The 18,783-nt window shown below is 37.4% G+C and overlaps 1 protein-coding gene across 4 annotated transcripts in view; it reads left to right on the top strand.

Moving 5' to 3' along the window:
- Window positions 1-18,783, top strand: part of kif2a (kinesin family member 2a) — a 147,918-nt gene that overhangs the window by 85,667 nt on the left and 43,468 nt on the right. For all 4 annotated transcript variants that reach the window (XM_072571007.1, XM_072570998.1, XM_072570989.1 and 1 more), the window contains exons 9-13: window positions 1,802-1,964; window positions 6,935-7,025; window positions 11,504-11,567; window positions 11,693-11,784; window positions 15,693-15,835. In XM_072571007.1, coding sequence (XP_072427108.1) covers window positions 1,802-1,964; window positions 6,935-7,025; window positions 11,504-11,567; window positions 11,693-11,784; window positions 15,693-15,835 — 553 coding nt within the window. The remainder of the gene's footprint in view (window positions 1-1,801; window positions 1,965-6,934; window positions 7,026-11,503; window positions 11,568-11,692; window positions 11,785-15,692; window positions 15,836-18,783) is intronic.

Here is an 18,783-nt window from a genome sequence, read left to right as displayed (position 1 = left end):
CCAGAGACCCAGATTCAATTCCAGCCTTGGGCAACTACCTGTGTGGAGTGTGCACATTCTCCCTTTCTCTCCATGAGTTTTCTCTTGGTGCTCCGGTTTCCTCCCACAGTCTAAAGATGTGCAGGTTAGGTGGATTAGGCATGCTAAATTACCCATAGTGACCGGGGACATGCAGGTTAGGTGGGTTAGCCATTGGAAACACAGGATTACAGGGATAGGGTAGAGGGGTGAGTCTGGATGGGATGCTCTTTGGAGGGTCAGTCTGGACTTGAGGGGCTGAGTGGCCTACTTCCATGCTGTGGAGATTCTATGATTCTATACCTGCGACTCCACTTTCAAGGAACTATACAGCCTACACCCATCGGTCTCTTTGTTTGACAACACGCTTCAGGGCTCTACTGTTAATTGTATAAGTCCTGCCAAAATGCAACACCTCAAATGTATCTAAATTAACTCCATCTCCCACTATTTGGGCCATTGGCCCATCTGATCAAGATCCCATTGTACTCTGAATTAACCTTCTTCACTGACCACTGCACCAACAATGTTTTGGTGTCATTTGCAAACTTGCTAATCATACCTCCTATATGAATCAACTGATTTATATAAATGATGAAAGTAGTAGAACTGGCACCAATACTTGTGGCATGCAGGCCTCCAGTCTGAAAAGCACCCTGTGTCCACCACCCTCTGACTCCTACCTTCAAGCCAATTTTGTATCCAGTTGGCTAGCTTTCTTGGTCCCATGTCATCTAACTTACTAATCAGTCTATCATGTGGAACCTTGTTGAAGCTTTGTTAAAGTCCATATAGATAACATCTACTGCCTACCTTCATCAATCTTCTTTGTCACCTCTTCAAAATAAACTCAATCAATTTAGTGAGACATGGTTTCCCATGCACAAAGCCATGCTGGTTATCCCTAATCAGTCCTTGCCTTTCCAAATGCATGTAGCTCCTGTTCCTCAGACACCCTCCAACAACTTGTCCACCAATGACATATGGCTCATTGGTCTGTAGTTCTCCGGTTTTCCTTCCTTATAGCGTAGGTTGCTCACTTTTTGATATTGATGTTTGTATGGTTGTACTATTTACATTTTTATTTAGAAAAGTAAATTCACCTTAGTCTCTAATACAAGTTATCTATATTCACAGTATCTGTATATCTACTCATATTTACGTCATTGGCTCTTGAGCTCTAAGTCAAGATGTGGTTCAGAAGGCTGATTATCTTGATTCAGGGTTTCGGTTTCTGGCCAATGATGACAATTACAGCTAAAGTATGAAGAAAATTTGAATAGGTCAAGTCTATTGGTAGCAAGTGGTTGCTAACCAGTAGCAGCTCACCGTTAAATTCTCCTACTTGAATCTAACTTATTAGCGATTTCCCAAAAAGTAACCAATACCCTAGCTGGCTGAGGAAAATGAGGACTTCTTAAGTTGTTGGGAAGTATTCTTAAAAACAAAAACATCTTTACAGGACATTCTACCATTACCCCCTTCCAGGTGATGATAAATGCTTTATATTATTAGTCTGTGTTCAACTTGTGACTCTTAAATCTGGGTCACCAAATTCTTGTTTATCTCTGGTTAATCTTTATACTTGAGCAGAACAATCTGATCACTTAAATTTAATTGTCATATGGCATACAAAATAATTCCACATGCCACAGAACTGTTTTAAGAAGGTGGTTGAATGTATTATTTGGTAAACAATTTCTAATGAAAAGAGATTTAGATAAACAAAGTAGCATCATGAGAAATGAAGCAAAGCATAACTCCTTGTCTTAATCTCTTTCAGAAAATGCAATAAGGGATCTTGATGTAATCACAATTCCCAGTAAGGATGTTGTAATGGTTCATGAACCAAAACAAAAAGTGGATTTAACAAAGTACTTAGAAAACCAAACTTTTCGTTTTGACTATGCTTTTGATGAAACTGCTACTAATGAAATGGTTTACAGGTAGGCAAAAACTATTGCTTTCCAAAAAAAATTTATTTGTGAACTAACAAACTTGCAAATGAGGTGTTTGTAAAATTTGTTTCTATCCTGTGGAGCAGATGGAAGTTGAAACTCTGGTGTTCCGGCCCTGAGGTAGGGTCACTACCACTGCCACAAGCTGGGGGTTTTGTTATGCTGACTCAAACAATCAAGAACTAATATACACTTGAGTACTGAGATGAGATGCATTCATCTCCCAAGTTGACTATTGAAGACACTGAATTTCCTGATCAAGACCATACAGTGTCTTTTCTTCTGTTTGCACTTTGTATTTAAAGGATCACTGCTTCTGTGTCAGTGAAAAGTGCACTTAATTCAAAACTTATTGTTTTAAAGGAACTGTCTGAATCCAAAATTTGCCGTAATGTTGTGGAATCTTTAAATTTACTCTTATTTTTTTCTCTCTCTTCATGGTAGTTACTGGCAGCCTACATAACAAATGCATAGTTTGTAATGTGTTGAATGCAATGTCCAACAAATCAGTGCAGAAATAGGTGATTTGACCCATCATGCCTTTCAAAGAGCTATTGAATTAGTCTGTGTTTTGCTTTCTTCCCCCATATCCCTGCGTTTATTTTCTTTAGAAATACCCGATTCCCTTTTGTTTGCTTTTTTCCTCCATTTTTATCTCACTCTTTCCCATTTCTCCCTGATTTTCCTTTTCCTTTCCCTTTTTAATCTTTCCATTCTGCTTCATCAACAATAAAATTGAACATTCAAATTTTTTCACATGTATGCTATTTTCTGGTGTCTGTCTTTGACAAGGTAGGATCAGAATTACAGGAAAACAGGGAAAATAGCTGATGTTTGTAGCTTGCAAATTTTGCCTTGCAGAGTTTGGAACTAGATCCAATATCAGACACTGAACTCATGTTTAATATGCGAGTAAGAAGTTAACTTATAAAGGCAGGTTGCTTAAACAAAGCGTTTAGACCCTTGAATGTGGAATTTTAAGAGGTGATTCTAGTAAACTATTTAAGATGATTGGAAATGTGCACTGATAAAGTCCATTTTCTCTGGTCAGAATCTGGAAATGTTACTTAATCTTAAAATTCAAACTAGGCCTTTCAGAGATGATGTCAGGCAGCAAGTTTTGAGTGGTTTTTGCTAGGCAAGGCATTTACAGTTTAGGGAATTGAGGCAAGTTGTAGACGCTTGATCATGAATGATCTGTAACTTGTTGAACAGTGGAACAGACTGAGGGAGTTGAAATGTTAACAGCCTTGTTCTTGTATGCCAAATTTGCTTCCAGCGTCCTTTCACAACAATGCATTCAGATCAAAACCAGCTATGTAGAAAGCAGTTTGGTATTTTTCCCAATTGTCTTAAATTAATGGTTGACAGTTATTAAAAGACATTTGAGTGCCCTTGCCATAAAAATCACTATATACAGTGATTCAGTTTTCATGTTTGCATAAATAGTGAAGTCTAATCTAAAATATGACATTAATGCGCTTGATATAATTACTTGTAATGAAAGTTTAATGTCACCTGTAAGATTTCTGCTGGTTGCCTTTCTTACCTCTTAAGTATTGACTGTGTTGTACTCTTACAAGTCTTTGTTAGGCATCTCTAATTTTGTCTCTGTTTCCATCCAAAAAGGCCCAAGATAAAGTTACAGATAACAACTTCTGTGACTGTGACCGTATCTGCTCAATTTCCTTCTCTGCCACAAATGACACAATTCAGTCACGCTGTCTTTCTGTTAACCTGCTTGGTGGAATTTGGTGTTATACTTATCTGATTCTTAAATAATTGCTTCTTCACTATGGATACTTTGCAAACATTGAAAATATTGACGTTTCACTCCTGAGTAAAAGTCTTTAACTCTTGCCATTACTTTGATCTCTTTCTCATTGGCCTGATAATTCGCATGATCTTTGAATTTTTTTTGTGTTGTCATGCCTCACTGGTGCTTGCGCTGGAAATCAAATCTTGCTATTCCCTGAATCATTACCAAACCTTAAAAATTTTTACTAAAGTACATACAAGTTCACCGATGCAACTACTTAAACCCAGGCAATCAGAAACAGTCTACCTTTCTGTACTTTGAGGATTACTATTTATTACATATTGAGCAATCAACCATGACTATTGGTATATTACTGTGAGTTAAAACTCCAGCCCCTAATATAAAGCACTCCTCTTTTTCTATCTGTCTTTCTCTGTCTGTTACTTTCTCACGCTCTGTGTGTGTGTCTCCATTTGTTTCCCTTTGTCTTAACTTTGTAACATTGCTCCTCTCTACTGCCACTTCAGCTTGCATTCTGCTGAAATGCTGTTCCATGGTTTTGTTCCACCTGGCAATCCCACCTTCCACCTGCTGTAAACTCAACCTAATTTCAATTTCATTACACCTGATTGATATTGGCTCTCAGTCCCCAATAGTTCAACCTTAAAATTTGCAACCTCAATTTTGAAACCTTTTTATGGTCTTACCTTGCCCCATCCTATTTCTCTAAGGTATACAGATGGGGAACTGTTTATGTGTAAACATAAAACCTTTGCTTCATTTTTGCAGTCACTCTTATTTCAGTAACAAACTCCCAACCTCTACCACTATCACCAGCCACATAACCACGTGCAAACATATACACCCTCTATCTCTTTTTTTTTTCCACTGAATAATTTGAAATGCAGTTGACACATTGGCATTCATCTTAAAGGGGTTTGACTACAGATGTTAAGATTTCTTGCTACCTTGGTGAGACCTAACCCTGGAGTATTATGTATTTGGTTTTCTTATGTAAAGAAGGATATATTTGCCACAGAGCGAATGCAGCAAAGCTTCAGATTAATGCCTGGGAAGGCAGGAATGTTTTCTGAGCAGACTAGGTTTGTATTGTCTCGAGTTTTGAAGGATGACAAATGATCTCATTGAAGCTTACAAAACTTTTCATAGGTCATGAGAAGGAGGACCTAGGATATATTCCATGGTGATTCCAAAACCAGGAGGCATAATCTGAAATGGCCTATCCCTTTGCCTTAAGATTGAGATGAGGAATTCTTCACTAAGTACTAAATCTTTGGCATTCTGTACCCAGCAGGGATCTTGGAAGCTCAATCATTGAGCAAGTTCAGGACACAAGTTGATAGGATTCTGGAGACTAATGACATTCAGGAATATGGAGGGAAAATGGCATTGAGGAGATATTAGCTACAATCTAAAGTAACAGAGCAGGTTTGATAGGCTGAGTGGCCTACTCCTTGTCTTGCGTACCCCACCATTAGAGACTGTTTACCTTCTAAACATCCATGTGTTGGAATTCCGTTACTATATATCTGCCTTTACTCCTCTTTTTAATCCATCTCTTTCACTAAGATTTTTTGGATGCTATCTAATACCACCTCCTTTGGCAGATTATACCTCAGTAAAGCACCTTTTGAATTTATCTTCTGTTATAGGTGCTGTGTATGGGGGCATTGTCTCTAGTTATCGAATAAAAGGGACAGTGAGAGTGTGGACATGAAATTGTTTGGTTACAAGGAACTGAAGGTAGTGATGAAAGGTGGTATTTGGACTGGAGAAAGGTCAGCGGTAGGACTCCAGCTTTTCTAAAAAAATTATTACATAGATTTGTGAGATAAGACAAGTTTAAAACTTGTGTATGACACTAAACTTTTGTGAATTGGGAGGAGAATGGTAATAGACTTCAAGTGGTAGGCTGGTGACATGTATGGAGACATAGTAAATGATATTTAATGCAGCGATATATGGAGTGATGGGAGCTCATAGAAAATAAAGTGGATGTGGGATTTGAGGAACCTGACAGTATGTACGTAAATCATTGAAGGTAGCAGGACAGGTTGGGAATGTGGTTAATAAAGTGCAAGAGATTCTGGGTTTATAAATTGGGGCATGGAACACAAAAGCCAGGAAGTTGTGAGTGAACCTGAATAAAACTAGTTTGTCCTCCGGTAAAGTATTGTGACCAATTCTGGGTACCACACTTTTTAGGAAGGACATGAAGGCTTGAGAGATCAGAAAGGGTTTCTTAAGAATAGTTCCAGGGATGAGACTGAGCTTTTCTTTCTTAAAGAAAAAGTTAAGAGGAGATGTGATAGGTGTGCAAAGTCATGACATTTGGACAGAGTAAATAAGGAAAATCTTCCCATTTGCACAACGAAGCAGGGGATATAAGAAATGCTGACTGGTAAAGGAAAAAGTGATGACATGAAGTAAAGTCTCCAATGCATCGGGTGCTCAGGAGGTGGACCTACTTGAGTGCTTAGTGGTTGTTCAATCAAGATTGCAAAAGAACACTTGACAGTGATATGAAGAGAAAAATTGTATGAAGTGACAGGAAAAAGGCAGAGAAATGAGACAAGCGAGTTGCTGGTGCAGAGCTGATATGAAAGTCTGAATGAATATATGCTACAACCAAATTACAGCTCTTTGAAAGTAACCTGTTGAGGCTGCCTAAGTAAAATGAAATTTTCAATGCTAAGATTCATGGATTTTGGGATGGTAAAGAGATGAATGGATATGGACCAAGGCGGTTGAATGTAATTAAGATACAGATCGATCATGGTATAATTCAATGGCAGAACAGGTTTGAAGCACACTCCTGTTCTTATTTAAAAATCACATAACACCAGGTTATAGTCCAACAGGTTTAATTGGAAGCACTTCCAATTAAACCTGTTGGACTATAACCTGGTGTTGTGTGATTTTTAACTTTGTACACCCCAGTCCAACACCGGCATCTCCAAATCCTGTTCTTATCTTTTTTGAGAAAAAGAGAAAGATAAGAGAGAAGGAAAAGCAACTGACATACCTGCATATTGAACGGGCCTTGCAAATAAAGCCTGGGAAGCAAAGCATACTAATTCTCTCTGTCTGTCTCTCTCTCTCTCTCTCTCTGTCTCTCGTTTGTGTGTGAGAAGGGCTCTTGAGTACAAATTTTAAAACCTTTATTTTTGGTCTTCAGATTTACAGCTAGACCACTGGTGGAGACTATATTTGATAGAGGAATGGCAACTTGCTTTGCATATGGTCAGACTGGAAGTGGAAAAACACACGTAAGTTTTTTTTACAATCAAGTTATATCATCTAACTGTAGTTGGAACTATCACAGAATTTTTACAGCTAAGAAGGTGGCCAATCAGGTATTCTATCGGCAATGACTCTCCAAATAAGTAATTCACCAAGGGCCATTCCCCCACTTTCTCCCTATAACCCTGCACACACCCCTTCTTTTTCAGATAACAATCTAATTTCCTTTTGAATGCTTAATTCACACTGTCACCATCACAGTGAATTCCATATAATGTAGAGCATTCTAGACCTTAGCCGCTCACTGCATGAAAATGCATTTGCTGATATTACTTATGCTTTTTAAATCTATGCCTACTCATTCTTGATCTACACGTGAGTAGGAACCACTTCTCTATTTACTCTGTCCAAATCTCTCCGCTTCCTTCTCTGCAAGGAAAACTGTTCCAACTTCTCCAGTTTATCTTTGTCACCACTTCTGTGAATTTTTTTTTGCAGTCTGCAATGCCTTTGTAATGTGGAAATTGAGGAAAATTCGTTATTGTACTCTATGCCCCTATTGCTGAGTCTCAGGATACTGTATGCTTTACTGACTGCTCTCTTAATGTGTCCTGCAACCTTTGGTGGCTTGTATATGTATATATCAAGGTCTGTCTGCTCTTGCACCCCCTTTAGTCTTGTATTTTTTATTTTATAATATCTCTCCATGCTTTTCCTATGATACCTCTGAAATCCAGTAAGACTTTTCATCTTGAGTATAAAAGCATGGTTGTGCATTTCTATAGACCGCTAAATATGAGATGAGTTTACTTCGCTCACTAGCTGTAATGCATTTACTCAAGATTTGTATAGAAACTTATCCAAATTTCCCATCATTGTGTCCCATCATCTTGTGGGAAGTATTTTGCTAATGCTGCATATTCAATGTAAGTGGGGTGAAATGCAAGTTTTTAAGCATATTGTCATAATTAATCTGCTTGGCATTGACTGAAAAGTCTGTTTCGTCTCTTGATCTCTTTGCATTTTTTCTCTGGTATTTTCTGCAAACTACTTTTTGATCCATTTGCTTAGCAAATAGTATCTTTTTGTTAAGTAAAATTTCGGATGCAGTAAATCTTTTTATTGCTGCATTTAACTTGCTAGGTATGTCATTAATCCAGTGTGCTCTTCTAGTCAGTGGAAAGAAGTAGAATAAATACTTAGGATTATATCTTCAGAATATGTTAATAGTAACTAATGAGCAATATCAAAGACAATATAGCAAATTACAAGAGTTTACATTTTTTAAAGGTAATATATGTTACTGTCGGAGACTTGCAGTATTAATGACATATAGCTTGGGACAGTAAATGTCCTGTTTGATGAGATGTCAGAAATGTCCCTCTAGGTGTCTGATCTAAATTCAGTTATCATCCAGTTGAAAATTATTTTAGGCTTTAAGCCATCTGCTATTATTCTAGTTGGTTGGCCGATATGGTGAAAAATGCAACTTCCAGACACTAAGCAAACCAAAGTTCAACTACAAAGAAAATGTAATGGAAAGTTAGAAGAGAGATGCAGTGTGGTTATAGTACAATGTTTTGTACTCTGGCTTCCTCTACAAACCAAATACAATTGAAATTATTGTTAACTATTAATTTATTTAGCTTCCTTAAAGAAAAGTCTTGGAAAATAATTCATTTTTCCATCTATGATAATCAAACTTGAGAATAGCTGTTCAAAATTGTATGTCAAAGTATTCACCCATCTTTTCTGGGGGATAATATTTGTCATATTATACTTTATTGCCGTTCTTACAATGAAGCACCAGGGTGATGGGGGCACTATTAGTGCAGCGAAGAGTCAAACTAGTCTTGAACATATGTGCAAAGATTCTCTGTCTAATAGAACAATGACAGCAGTTGTTCTCAGGCAAATGCCAGCATGCCCACATTCTGAAAAAAAAATTCTAAATATGATGCAATTTGACATGGAAAAGCATGATAGATATTTCAAAGAGAAAAAACAAGAATGGTACTATGTGCTGAATAATAATAATGCTAAAGGCTATACAAGAGCCCAAAGGATTCAACTTCTTAATTCTTTGAAAACATATGTTCTTGGAGAGAAATTGATTAAACAGCCGGTAGCATTTTGAGTTTAATCGTAGAACCCTGGAAGGTATGCAATGTGAATGAGCCCATTCAGTCCACTGGGTCTGCACCAGCTCCTTGAAACAAGAATTCAGTCCAACTTCCTGCTCTCTGTCCTGCAAATATTTTCTCTTGGGTGGTCATCCAATTTCCCTGTGAATGACATATTTGTATCTACCTCTTGGACAATGCTTTTCATATCCCAAAGTAAAAATGACTCTGTTGGTTTTCTGCAATTCACTTCAAATCTGTGACTTGTGGTTCTCCCTTCCCCTGCTTACTCCCTTCAGCCCCCTCATAGTTTTGAACGCGTATAATATATCTTCTCTAACCTATCTATGTAACTGAAGTCCTTTATCGCTGGTGCTGCTATCAATTTTTTTTCTGCATGCTTTTTTTTTTTCACATCTTTTTCGAGTTCACTGCCCAGAACTGGATACGATACTCCAGTTAAGATTGAACTCTTGGGTTCATAACAACTTCCTTGCTTTTGCACCGCGTGCACCTTTTTGCAAAGCTTAGTTCAACATCATGTGAGATCCTATCTTCTTCTTCTGCATTGATGTTTATCATTTTTTTAAATGACCTGGAGGAGGAGCTAGAAGGTTGGGTGAGCAAGTTTGCGGATGATACGAAAGTTGGTGGAGTTGTTGACAGTGAGGAAAGATGTGTCAGGTTACAACGGGATATAGATAAGCTGCAGAGCTGGGCAGAAAGGTGGCAAATGGAGTTCAATGTGGGTAAGTGTGAGGTGATTCACTTTGGTATGAGTAATAAAAAGATGGGGTACTGGGCTAATGGTCGGATACTTGGTAGTGTGGATGAACAGAGGGATCTTGGTGTCCATGTACACAGATCTCTGAAAGTTGCCACCCAGGTAAATAGTGCAGTGAAGAAGGCATGTGGCGTACTGGCTTTTATTGGTAGAGGAATTGAGTTCCGGAGTCCTGAGGTTATGTTGCAGTTGTATAAGACTCTGGTGTGGCCGCATCTGGAGTATTGTGTGCAGTTTTGGTCGCCATACTATAGGAAGGATGTGGAGGCACTGGAACGGGTGCAGAAGAGGTTTACCAGGATGCTGCCTGGTATGGTAGGAAGATCGTATGAGGAAAGGCTGAGGAACTTGGGGCTGTTTTCATTGGAGAAAAGAAGGTTTAGGGGTGACTTGATAGAGGTGTACAAGATGTTTAGGGGTTTAGATAGGGTTGACCATGAGAACCTTTTTCCACGTATGGAGTCAGCTATTACGAGGGGGCATAGCTTTAAATTAGGGGTGGTAGGTATAGGACAGATGTTAGGGGTAGATTCTTTACTCAGCGAGTCGTGAGTTCATGGAATGCCCTGCCAGTAGCAGTGGTGGACTCTCTCTCTTTATGGGCATTTAAACGGACATTGGATAGTGGGCTAGTGTAGGTTAGGTGGGCTTGGATCGGCGCAACATCGAGGGCCAAAGGGCCTGTACTGCGCTGTATTTTTCTATGTTCTATAGAGTCATAGAGATTTACAGGTCAGAAACCGACCCTTCGGTTCAACTCATCCATGCCAACCAGATATCCTAAATTAATCTAGTCTCGTTTGCCAGCACTTGGCTTATATCCCTCTAAACCCTTCCTATTCATATACCCATCCAGGTGCATTTCAAATATTGTAATTGTATTAGTCTCCACCATCATTAGATTATGTAGAGTGTCCAAGATGATGTCTGGCTTTGGAACTTACCTGTTATGAAGAGAAGCTAGTCATTTTTAATATATTTTATTGAAGCATGAATAAGTAATTAGAACTTTAAAAAATTTAAAGAGAAAAACACTATTATCTTCAGTTAGCACATTAGTAATGGACTAAGAGAAAGTGAGGATGCAGATGCTAGAGGTCAGTGTCAAAGTGTGGTGCTGGAAAAGCACAGCCAGTCAGGCAACATCCAAGGAGATTTTGTTTCACATTAAAATATCAGAAAATCTTTTTTGTAAATACCTATGATTGTGTGTCTTTGGAGGAGGTAGTTTAAGCTACTCTGGACTTTGACTTTGAAGTCAACTCTCATGCTCCTTGGATGCTGCCTGACCGGCTGTGCTTGTCCAGCACCACACTTTTTGGCATTAGTAAAAAAAAGCCTTTTATAAATTAGTTAAGAGAATTGCAAAATTCTAATCTGGAATTTACTTCAACTGAGAGAAAGACAAGGAAATCTTGTGTTTATACATTGTAAAAGATAGTATTAGGAATTACATCAGTAAGTTATTATGCAAATTATAATTTAGCACCCCTCTTCAAAAGTGATTAATCACAAAAGCTGCAATTCATATTTATTTAGGTTTCATGTTGTAATTTCGCATTCTGTGATTTAATATGTCTACCCATTGAAATTTCAGACTATGGGTGGTGACTTCACAGGAAAAAATCAAGATTGTTCTAAAGGAATATATGCACTTGCGGGTGAGACTTTTATACATAACTTTCTAAAGCATAATTTATCTTTGAAAAAGCAGTATTAATTTGATGTTTTTGAATGGTAAATCTTTCTCTTGTACATCTCTCAAATTTTTATCAACTTGTTACAGCTCGGGATGTTTTTCTCATGCTGAAGAAGCCAAATTACAGAAAAATAGAACTCCAAGTATTTGCAACATTTTTTGAAATTTACAGTGGTAAGGTAAGCAAGACATTTTTAACTTCAATCAAAAGACTTCTCCATTAAATTCAATAATTTCTGACTGGGGATGACAATTTTGAATACTGTTCTCATTTTCAAAGCAGGGGTTTTTTGCAATTCAAACTTTACCTGTAAATGTAAATTCAGCTTACAGAAGTTATGTTTGGTTAATTATATATCTAAAAAGTCAACAGAATGATTTCTTGCGATCATTGTATTTTTAACATCAAAAACTTTCATTTGTAAGGCATTTCAGGACACTTCAGAAATAGGCGCATGCATATGGTCATCAAGCTGGGAAAGGGCAAGTAAATGTTTGTTCAGAGAGATTGTTCAGAGAGATGGACTTCGAGAAATTTTAAAAAGAACATGTTGAGGAGGGAATCCTAATAAGCAGGGCCTGAGTAAATGAGAGCTTTGTTGTTAGTGTTGGATTATAAGGAAGGGAGAAGTGCACAAGCCTAATATTGGAAATGTAAAGCTAGGGGTGGGGCACTGGTATGGAAGGACATTTTAAGATGATTTCAAACTTAGAAATGTTGGGAACTAGGGAACCAATTATGATTAAGATAATAAACTTGTGGGATTTAGAGTTAAACTGGATACATGTAATGTTGGAAAGATTGAAAGAGGGAAGATAATCTCAGGGATTGCTCTGACCAGAGAAGGGGGTCAGTGATGGAGGAACTCATTTCCCAACCAAGTCCCCACCCTCTTCTCTTTCCTGCACGAGGCCTGGGCAGTTAAATTTGTCCCCACTTGCCTAATCTTTGATTATATGCTGCAGGTCTAAAATAATTGGATACATAAGGACCTTAGAATCAGGGCAGGCAACAGGCAATAAGCTTCCGCTAGATCTACTTTTAATTGTTAAGGAAAGAACTTTGGCCGAGGCACTAGCAAAACGACTTTATCTCCTTCAAATACACCCATAGGATCTTCAACATCCAGCACAAAAGATCAGATGTTAAACTAAGATTTGTCAAATTTCTGACAGGTTGAAGGCTGATTGGTGCTCAAAAGGCCAGATGGGCATTTTATGGTCTGCCCACCTACAAACGTGCCAGTAGGAACCTGTTAAATTCTGCCCGTTCTATTTGGAAGATGATCAGCCCTTGTTTCTGAAATAAATGTTTCTATGTTAAAATTTTTTTTTTGCCTTTTATTCCCAAATTAAGTTCAAAGGCAAAAGATGCTGGTAATTTCTGTTGCCCCATCTGGTCTCTGAAGTTGACTTTGAAATGGCAAACAATATCAGCCTGCATTTTGCAGTGAAGTAATCCACAAAGATTAAGTGTCCTCTTCTTGTTAATTTGGATGTGGTTTTAAAACAGAGGGAATTTATAGGTGTTCCAACAGTGGAAATCTAATCGAACAAGATAAGCAGCCTTATTTTACTTTTTGGTTTGCTGTGTGTTAAAAATACTTTGAAGTATTTTTCACACACAGCAAACCACAAAGTAAAATAAATTGTTTATCCTTCACTTGCAATTACATTTTAAAGTGAATGAAATTAACAGTACATAGATTATGGTAGAAGTTGAAATGTATAACTTTATTTTTAAAGGTTCCTGAGTGAAATGCAAATTCCACAAATAATGAAATTTTCATTTCTGGCCTAGGCAAGTTTTAGTAAGAGTACATTTTGAACTCAGTAAAGATTTAAAAACCCAGTTATATTGTGTTCAGCGAGTTAAAATTTTTATCAAGCGTTTTTACAGTGCCCCTAATAATATTAAGATACTGGATTAGTGGTGCTGGAAGAGCACAGCAGTTCAGGCAGCATCCAACGAGCAGTGAAATCAACGTTTCGGGCAAAAGCCCTTCATCAATAATTATTCCTGATGAAGGGCTTTAGCCCGAAACGTTGATTTCGCTGCTCTTTGGATGCTGCCTGAACTGCTGTGCTCTTCCAGCACCACTAATCCAGTATTTGGTTTCCAGCATCTGCAGTTATTGTTTTTACCTAATAATATTAAGGGAAAGTTCTCATCAGTTTAGTGATTTCTAATCAGTGATGGTCTTATGTGAGGTGACTTTATCAACACATTGTATGAAAAAGTGTAGAGTCAATGTGAGCAACTCTGGATTTCTGAATTTAACAGCATGAGTGGACTGCAGAAGTTGCTATCTCAGAGGAATAATGACAATGGACAGAAGCTGTATAGTCATCATTCTTATTGCAGAATCAAGATGATTTATCTTGCTATTCATGTCCTTTTTAACTGTCACCCAGACCAAAAGTAGAAGACACCTTGTATCAGCTAAGTTCTGAGAATAGAGCAACGTTAGAATAATTGAACCTCTGATCTCTTGTGGATATTGACGATCCCATGGCTATCTTTGAAGTGAATCAAGAAATTTTACTGGTGCTTTGGCAAAAATTCTTCCCTTAACTTCTTTAAAAAAGTTACCATTTATTTCATAACTGCAAAATTTGAACAACACACTTGGTTACAAGGCTAGAAGGGTCATTTGTGACCTTATGGATGAGTGTTTCTGTTCTGTTGTGCATGATCTCAGGCCCAGTTAAGGGTCCTATGCTAAGGGTTTTGAACCATAGCCAACAACAGCATCAATGAGTTATGAGTGGTGATACTCACAGTAGTTAGAATCTCCAGTTATAATGAGTACTCAACAGGTTATCGTTCCAGAAAAGGGATTGTGTTCTCTTTAAGTTCACAAAAGGAAGGCAATGGGCATTATCCCTTTGCGGTTTTTTCCCCTAGTTATATTGTTTATTCAAATTGAAAATAGACTTTTAGCAACAACTGAATATGATAAACACAAAACCATATGATGTAGAGAAATGAACAGAGGACTTGTCTTTGGGCATATCACTGCTTATTTGCTTACACAGCAACACTGCAAATTGTTGAATTGTACAGGACCAGTTTTTGGACATTGTAAAATAATTTGCAGGTGCTATATGGATCGGCTAGTAGAATTTGATACAATTTTTGTGACAAGAATATTGCATGCTAACCTGGCTTAGTTTCTAAGTTTCATTTCAAAATTTAGAAGTAGCTGCTTATGGATTTCTTTTATCTCAATGGTCTTCAGAAATCCAGAAAATAAAGGACTCAGAAGCTAGATGTTACATTTATGCTCAAATACACTAGATTTTGTTTTATTTGAGACGCAAATCCCTCATGAAAGTGACCATGAACAGTACAGTAGTTGCATTCAATGAGAAGTTGCTTAGTTTCTTCAGTCAAATTAGGCTCACAGTTGCAAAATATGATACAACAGTAGACAAATGCTATAACGAATTTAAAAATGATTTGGAATACATTGGCGGATGGCTAAGTGCCATTCAGCCTTCTCTGACAGTCAGATTCATTATGGCTTACAATAGCTGTCTCTAGTAATTAGGAATAAGCAACAAATGCTGCCCTTGACAATGATGCTTACATTGCATGAATGGGGGGGTGGGGGGAAGGCTGAGAATGAGGCCAAATTAAATATTGATTTGTGAAGGGAAAATATCTACTTTGCAGGAATGGGCTGGTAATGAAGATGGTGCTATGTCAGTAGTGCCACAGCACCTTTAAAGTGATAACTACCCATTTGTGATTTTCCGTACTTTTGGATTTACCTCTTCTGGCAGACACTTCAATGAATGAAGCATGTCTATGTTCAAAGAATGATGGACCCCATAAGTTACATGTTTTGTCTTTCCTTTCATGAGTAATTAACTAAATGTTGAACACATTTTCTCCAGGTCTTTTTTTTTTGTATTTTGCCAAGATTTCATTTGAAAAGTGAACTACTCTTCATCAGGCATTTTTTAACTATAATGTTTTGGTTTGAATTACTTGAATAAGGTGACTACTTGAATTTTTAATTGCTTTCTGTACACTCCTTTGACAGCAAATAACTTAAGTTTATTGTATTTTTCTATCCAGGTATTTGACTTGCTTAACAGAAAAGCTAAGCTAAGGGTGCTGGAGGATGGAAAGCAACAAGTTCAAGTGGTTGGGCTTTCTGAGCGTGATGTTAAATGTACAGAAGATGTTTTGAAACTAATTGAAGCTGGCAATAGTTGCAGGTAGGTTTACCTTAGAAAAGTAGTGTTTTTATGTTTTGGAAACTTTGAACTTTGTTTTAGAAGAAGGAAGAGTTCACCATGTCATTGTTACCCGACTTAACTTTGATTAAAGATCTAGCTGCTTACCAATGCAATATCTGTCTGAAATATGAAACATCAATGAATTTCTATATTATGTTCATAAATTATTAATTTCCTTTTTGATGAAGAAGCAGGATATTGAGCTGCATCTGTGATGGCATTCAGTAAAATCATGGCTGATCTGATTACTGTGCAATTCCTCTTATCCCTAATAATCTTTCACCCCCTTCTCAAAAATCTATTTACCTCTGACTTAAAAGTTTTCAAAATAATTGCTTTCTTAAAAGACAATGGAAGTAGAGCTCCAAAGATTCACAATTGTCCATAAGAAAAAAAACATCATCTTGTCTTAAATGGACGATGCCTTATTTTGAATCACCTTAGTTTTATTTTCTCCCATAAGTGAAAACATCCATTCCATGTGCACCCTAAAAAGACTGTCCTATATGTTTCAGTTAAGTCACTTTATACTCTTCGAAACTCCAGCGAAAACGACCCTCGCCTGTCCATCCTTGCCTCATAAGAAATTATGCCCATTCCAGGTATTAGCCTAGGTAAGCCTTTTCTGAGTTCCTTCCAGTGCGTTTACATCCTTCTTTTGATAAGGAGACCAATACTGTATTCTGTATCTCGATGTAATCTTACAAATGCCAAATATACTTAACAGCCGCCCCTACTTTTGTATTCAATTCCCTTTACAATAAACAATAACCTTCTATTTGCTTAAATGATTACTTGTACCTTCAAATTAATCTTTATGCAGGTGCTGAGAGCTCTGGAATCTCTCACTTTTTAGATAGTGTGCTTCCTTGCAGTTCTTTGTCCCAAAATGGATACTTTCACATTCTTACACATTGCATTCAATTTGCCGGATCTTTGTCTACTTTTTTAACCTATGTTATGAAGGTCTAATGGGTACTGAACCTTTAAGAGAGTTGAAGGACTTAGCAAGCACACATTGCTGGAGAATTTCCAATGTAACATTTGGTCCAAAAACTAACAATACTTGGGTTGCTATGAGACAAAAACAAATTTAAATTCGACCAATCAGATTAAACTATGCCCCAAAATACCAACCTCCAATCAAGCTTGAATTTAGGATATTGACAATATTAAAAACAAATGAAACTATCTGATGCTTTGGGGTATAAGACCAGGAAAAATTGAACAGTTGGGGGAGAACTGCCAAGCCACCAGCATCTGCAGACTGCCCGGAGAATAGCTCTCTCAAAGGTACCTTTATCGATCAATGACCCGTGAAACAGAAACCTTAAGAAGAAGAAAAGCAGACAGAGGAAGATACAAAGAATATTCGACAGCTGGCTGGTTTTGAAATTTGAATGTTTTGGTAAATCTTAATCGGGAGTTTTATCGGACTAGTATTATAGAGGGAAAGTAAAAGATAGGTTAGAGAAAAGAGTTGTAAATAGTTGTTAGGTAATTAACAGGGAGCGCTTACCCTGTGTCATAACACCTATGTATATCCTCCTATAGCGTTCTTTTATCTTTTTCACAGCTTCCCTGACCAGCTTTCTGTCAGCAGCAAATTTAGCAACCGTACCTTCAGTCTCTTTAACCAAATAATTTATGAGCTGTAAAAGGTTGAGATCCTTGTGGCCGACGGTTGTAACATCTTTCTACTCAAAAATGCTTATTAATGCCTACTCTTTGCTCCCTGTTAGCAAGCCAGTCTTCTGTCTGCGCAAACTGTTACCGCTTACACCATTGTAAGATTTTGGGATTCATTTTAATTGTAAGACCTGAGTCAATTACAATCATAAACTGAGTTGAGAGAGCCAACCTAAAAGTATATTAATCCTGATTTGTTATATGACCTGTTCCAGATGCAAATATATTTTCACAAGCTTTATAGAAATTAAGTTGATGATAAATATGAACTAAATAATATTTAATGAAAACAGTGCTTTTAAACTGATCCACTTTGGAATGCCAGGTTGTGACTAGTTCCTCCTTCTGTTCTATTGACTGAAGTTCTTTTTCTGTCTCAGTCGTCCTTCCTGTGTATTAAACTCCACAGATTGTTACCTTTTTAAATAATTCTGAGATTATTAGCCCTGTGAGGTTTGGCTTAACTTGGTGTATAGCTCTTTATACTGGCTTTGTAGAATCTCTTTTTTTTTTTCTCTCCCCCCCCCCCCCCCCCACCCCCACGCCTTGCATTCCTGCCTTAAGTATCCCCCTAACTGCCTCACTCACATCATACCTGTTTTCTTCCATTCTCCACCCTCCCCACAGTAATAAATACCATTTTATAGTCCTTGGAGAATGCATTACAAATGATCATGCTCTCCCATTAAGTGTTTTATATGTAGCAGTAGTAAGATCTAGGTGCAGACATATTGGAGAGAGAAATTAGATTTGACACTGATCTACATCCTTTCAGTACCTTTTACTACTTCATAAAACAGAATTTTTCTCTATTCATTAGAACGGTGGAACGTGTTTGAGAAATGTGCTCACTTTTTTGAGAATTTGCTGTCTTTAGAATATATGCAAGTGAATTACTTAATTTTCTTCAATGAGGTCTATGAATTCTTAGTTACTGAGTGTCTTCAAAACATGAGTCCCAGATTTTTGGTTCATGTAAGAAAGAAGGTTTTCTGAGGATATTGTGGAAGGAGTAACTGAGTTAGAAAATTAGCCATCTCACTGAGTGGCAGAGCAGTATTGAAAGACAGGATAACCACCACCTGCTCCTGCTTCTTTGCTGAATTGTACAGGAAAATAGGATTTTCTTAAAATTTATTTTTAGTTATTAATTTATAATAAATATTTTCCTTTTAGATTCAGATAAAATTACCAATTTTATAACTGTTGAAGAACCTTACAGTTTGAAAGGCCAATTT

Source organism: Chiloscyllium punctatum, chromosome 1 (assembly GCF_047496795.1).
Source record: "Chiloscyllium punctatum isolate Juve2018m chromosome 1, sChiPun1.3, whole genome shotgun sequence".
NCBI classification, from domain to species: domain Eukaryota; kingdom Metazoa; phylum Chordata; class Chondrichthyes; order Orectolobiformes; family Hemiscylliidae; genus Chiloscyllium; species Chiloscyllium punctatum.
Note: the sequence above shows the minus strand (reverse complement) of the source record. Positions and strands in the feature narration are given on the sequence as shown.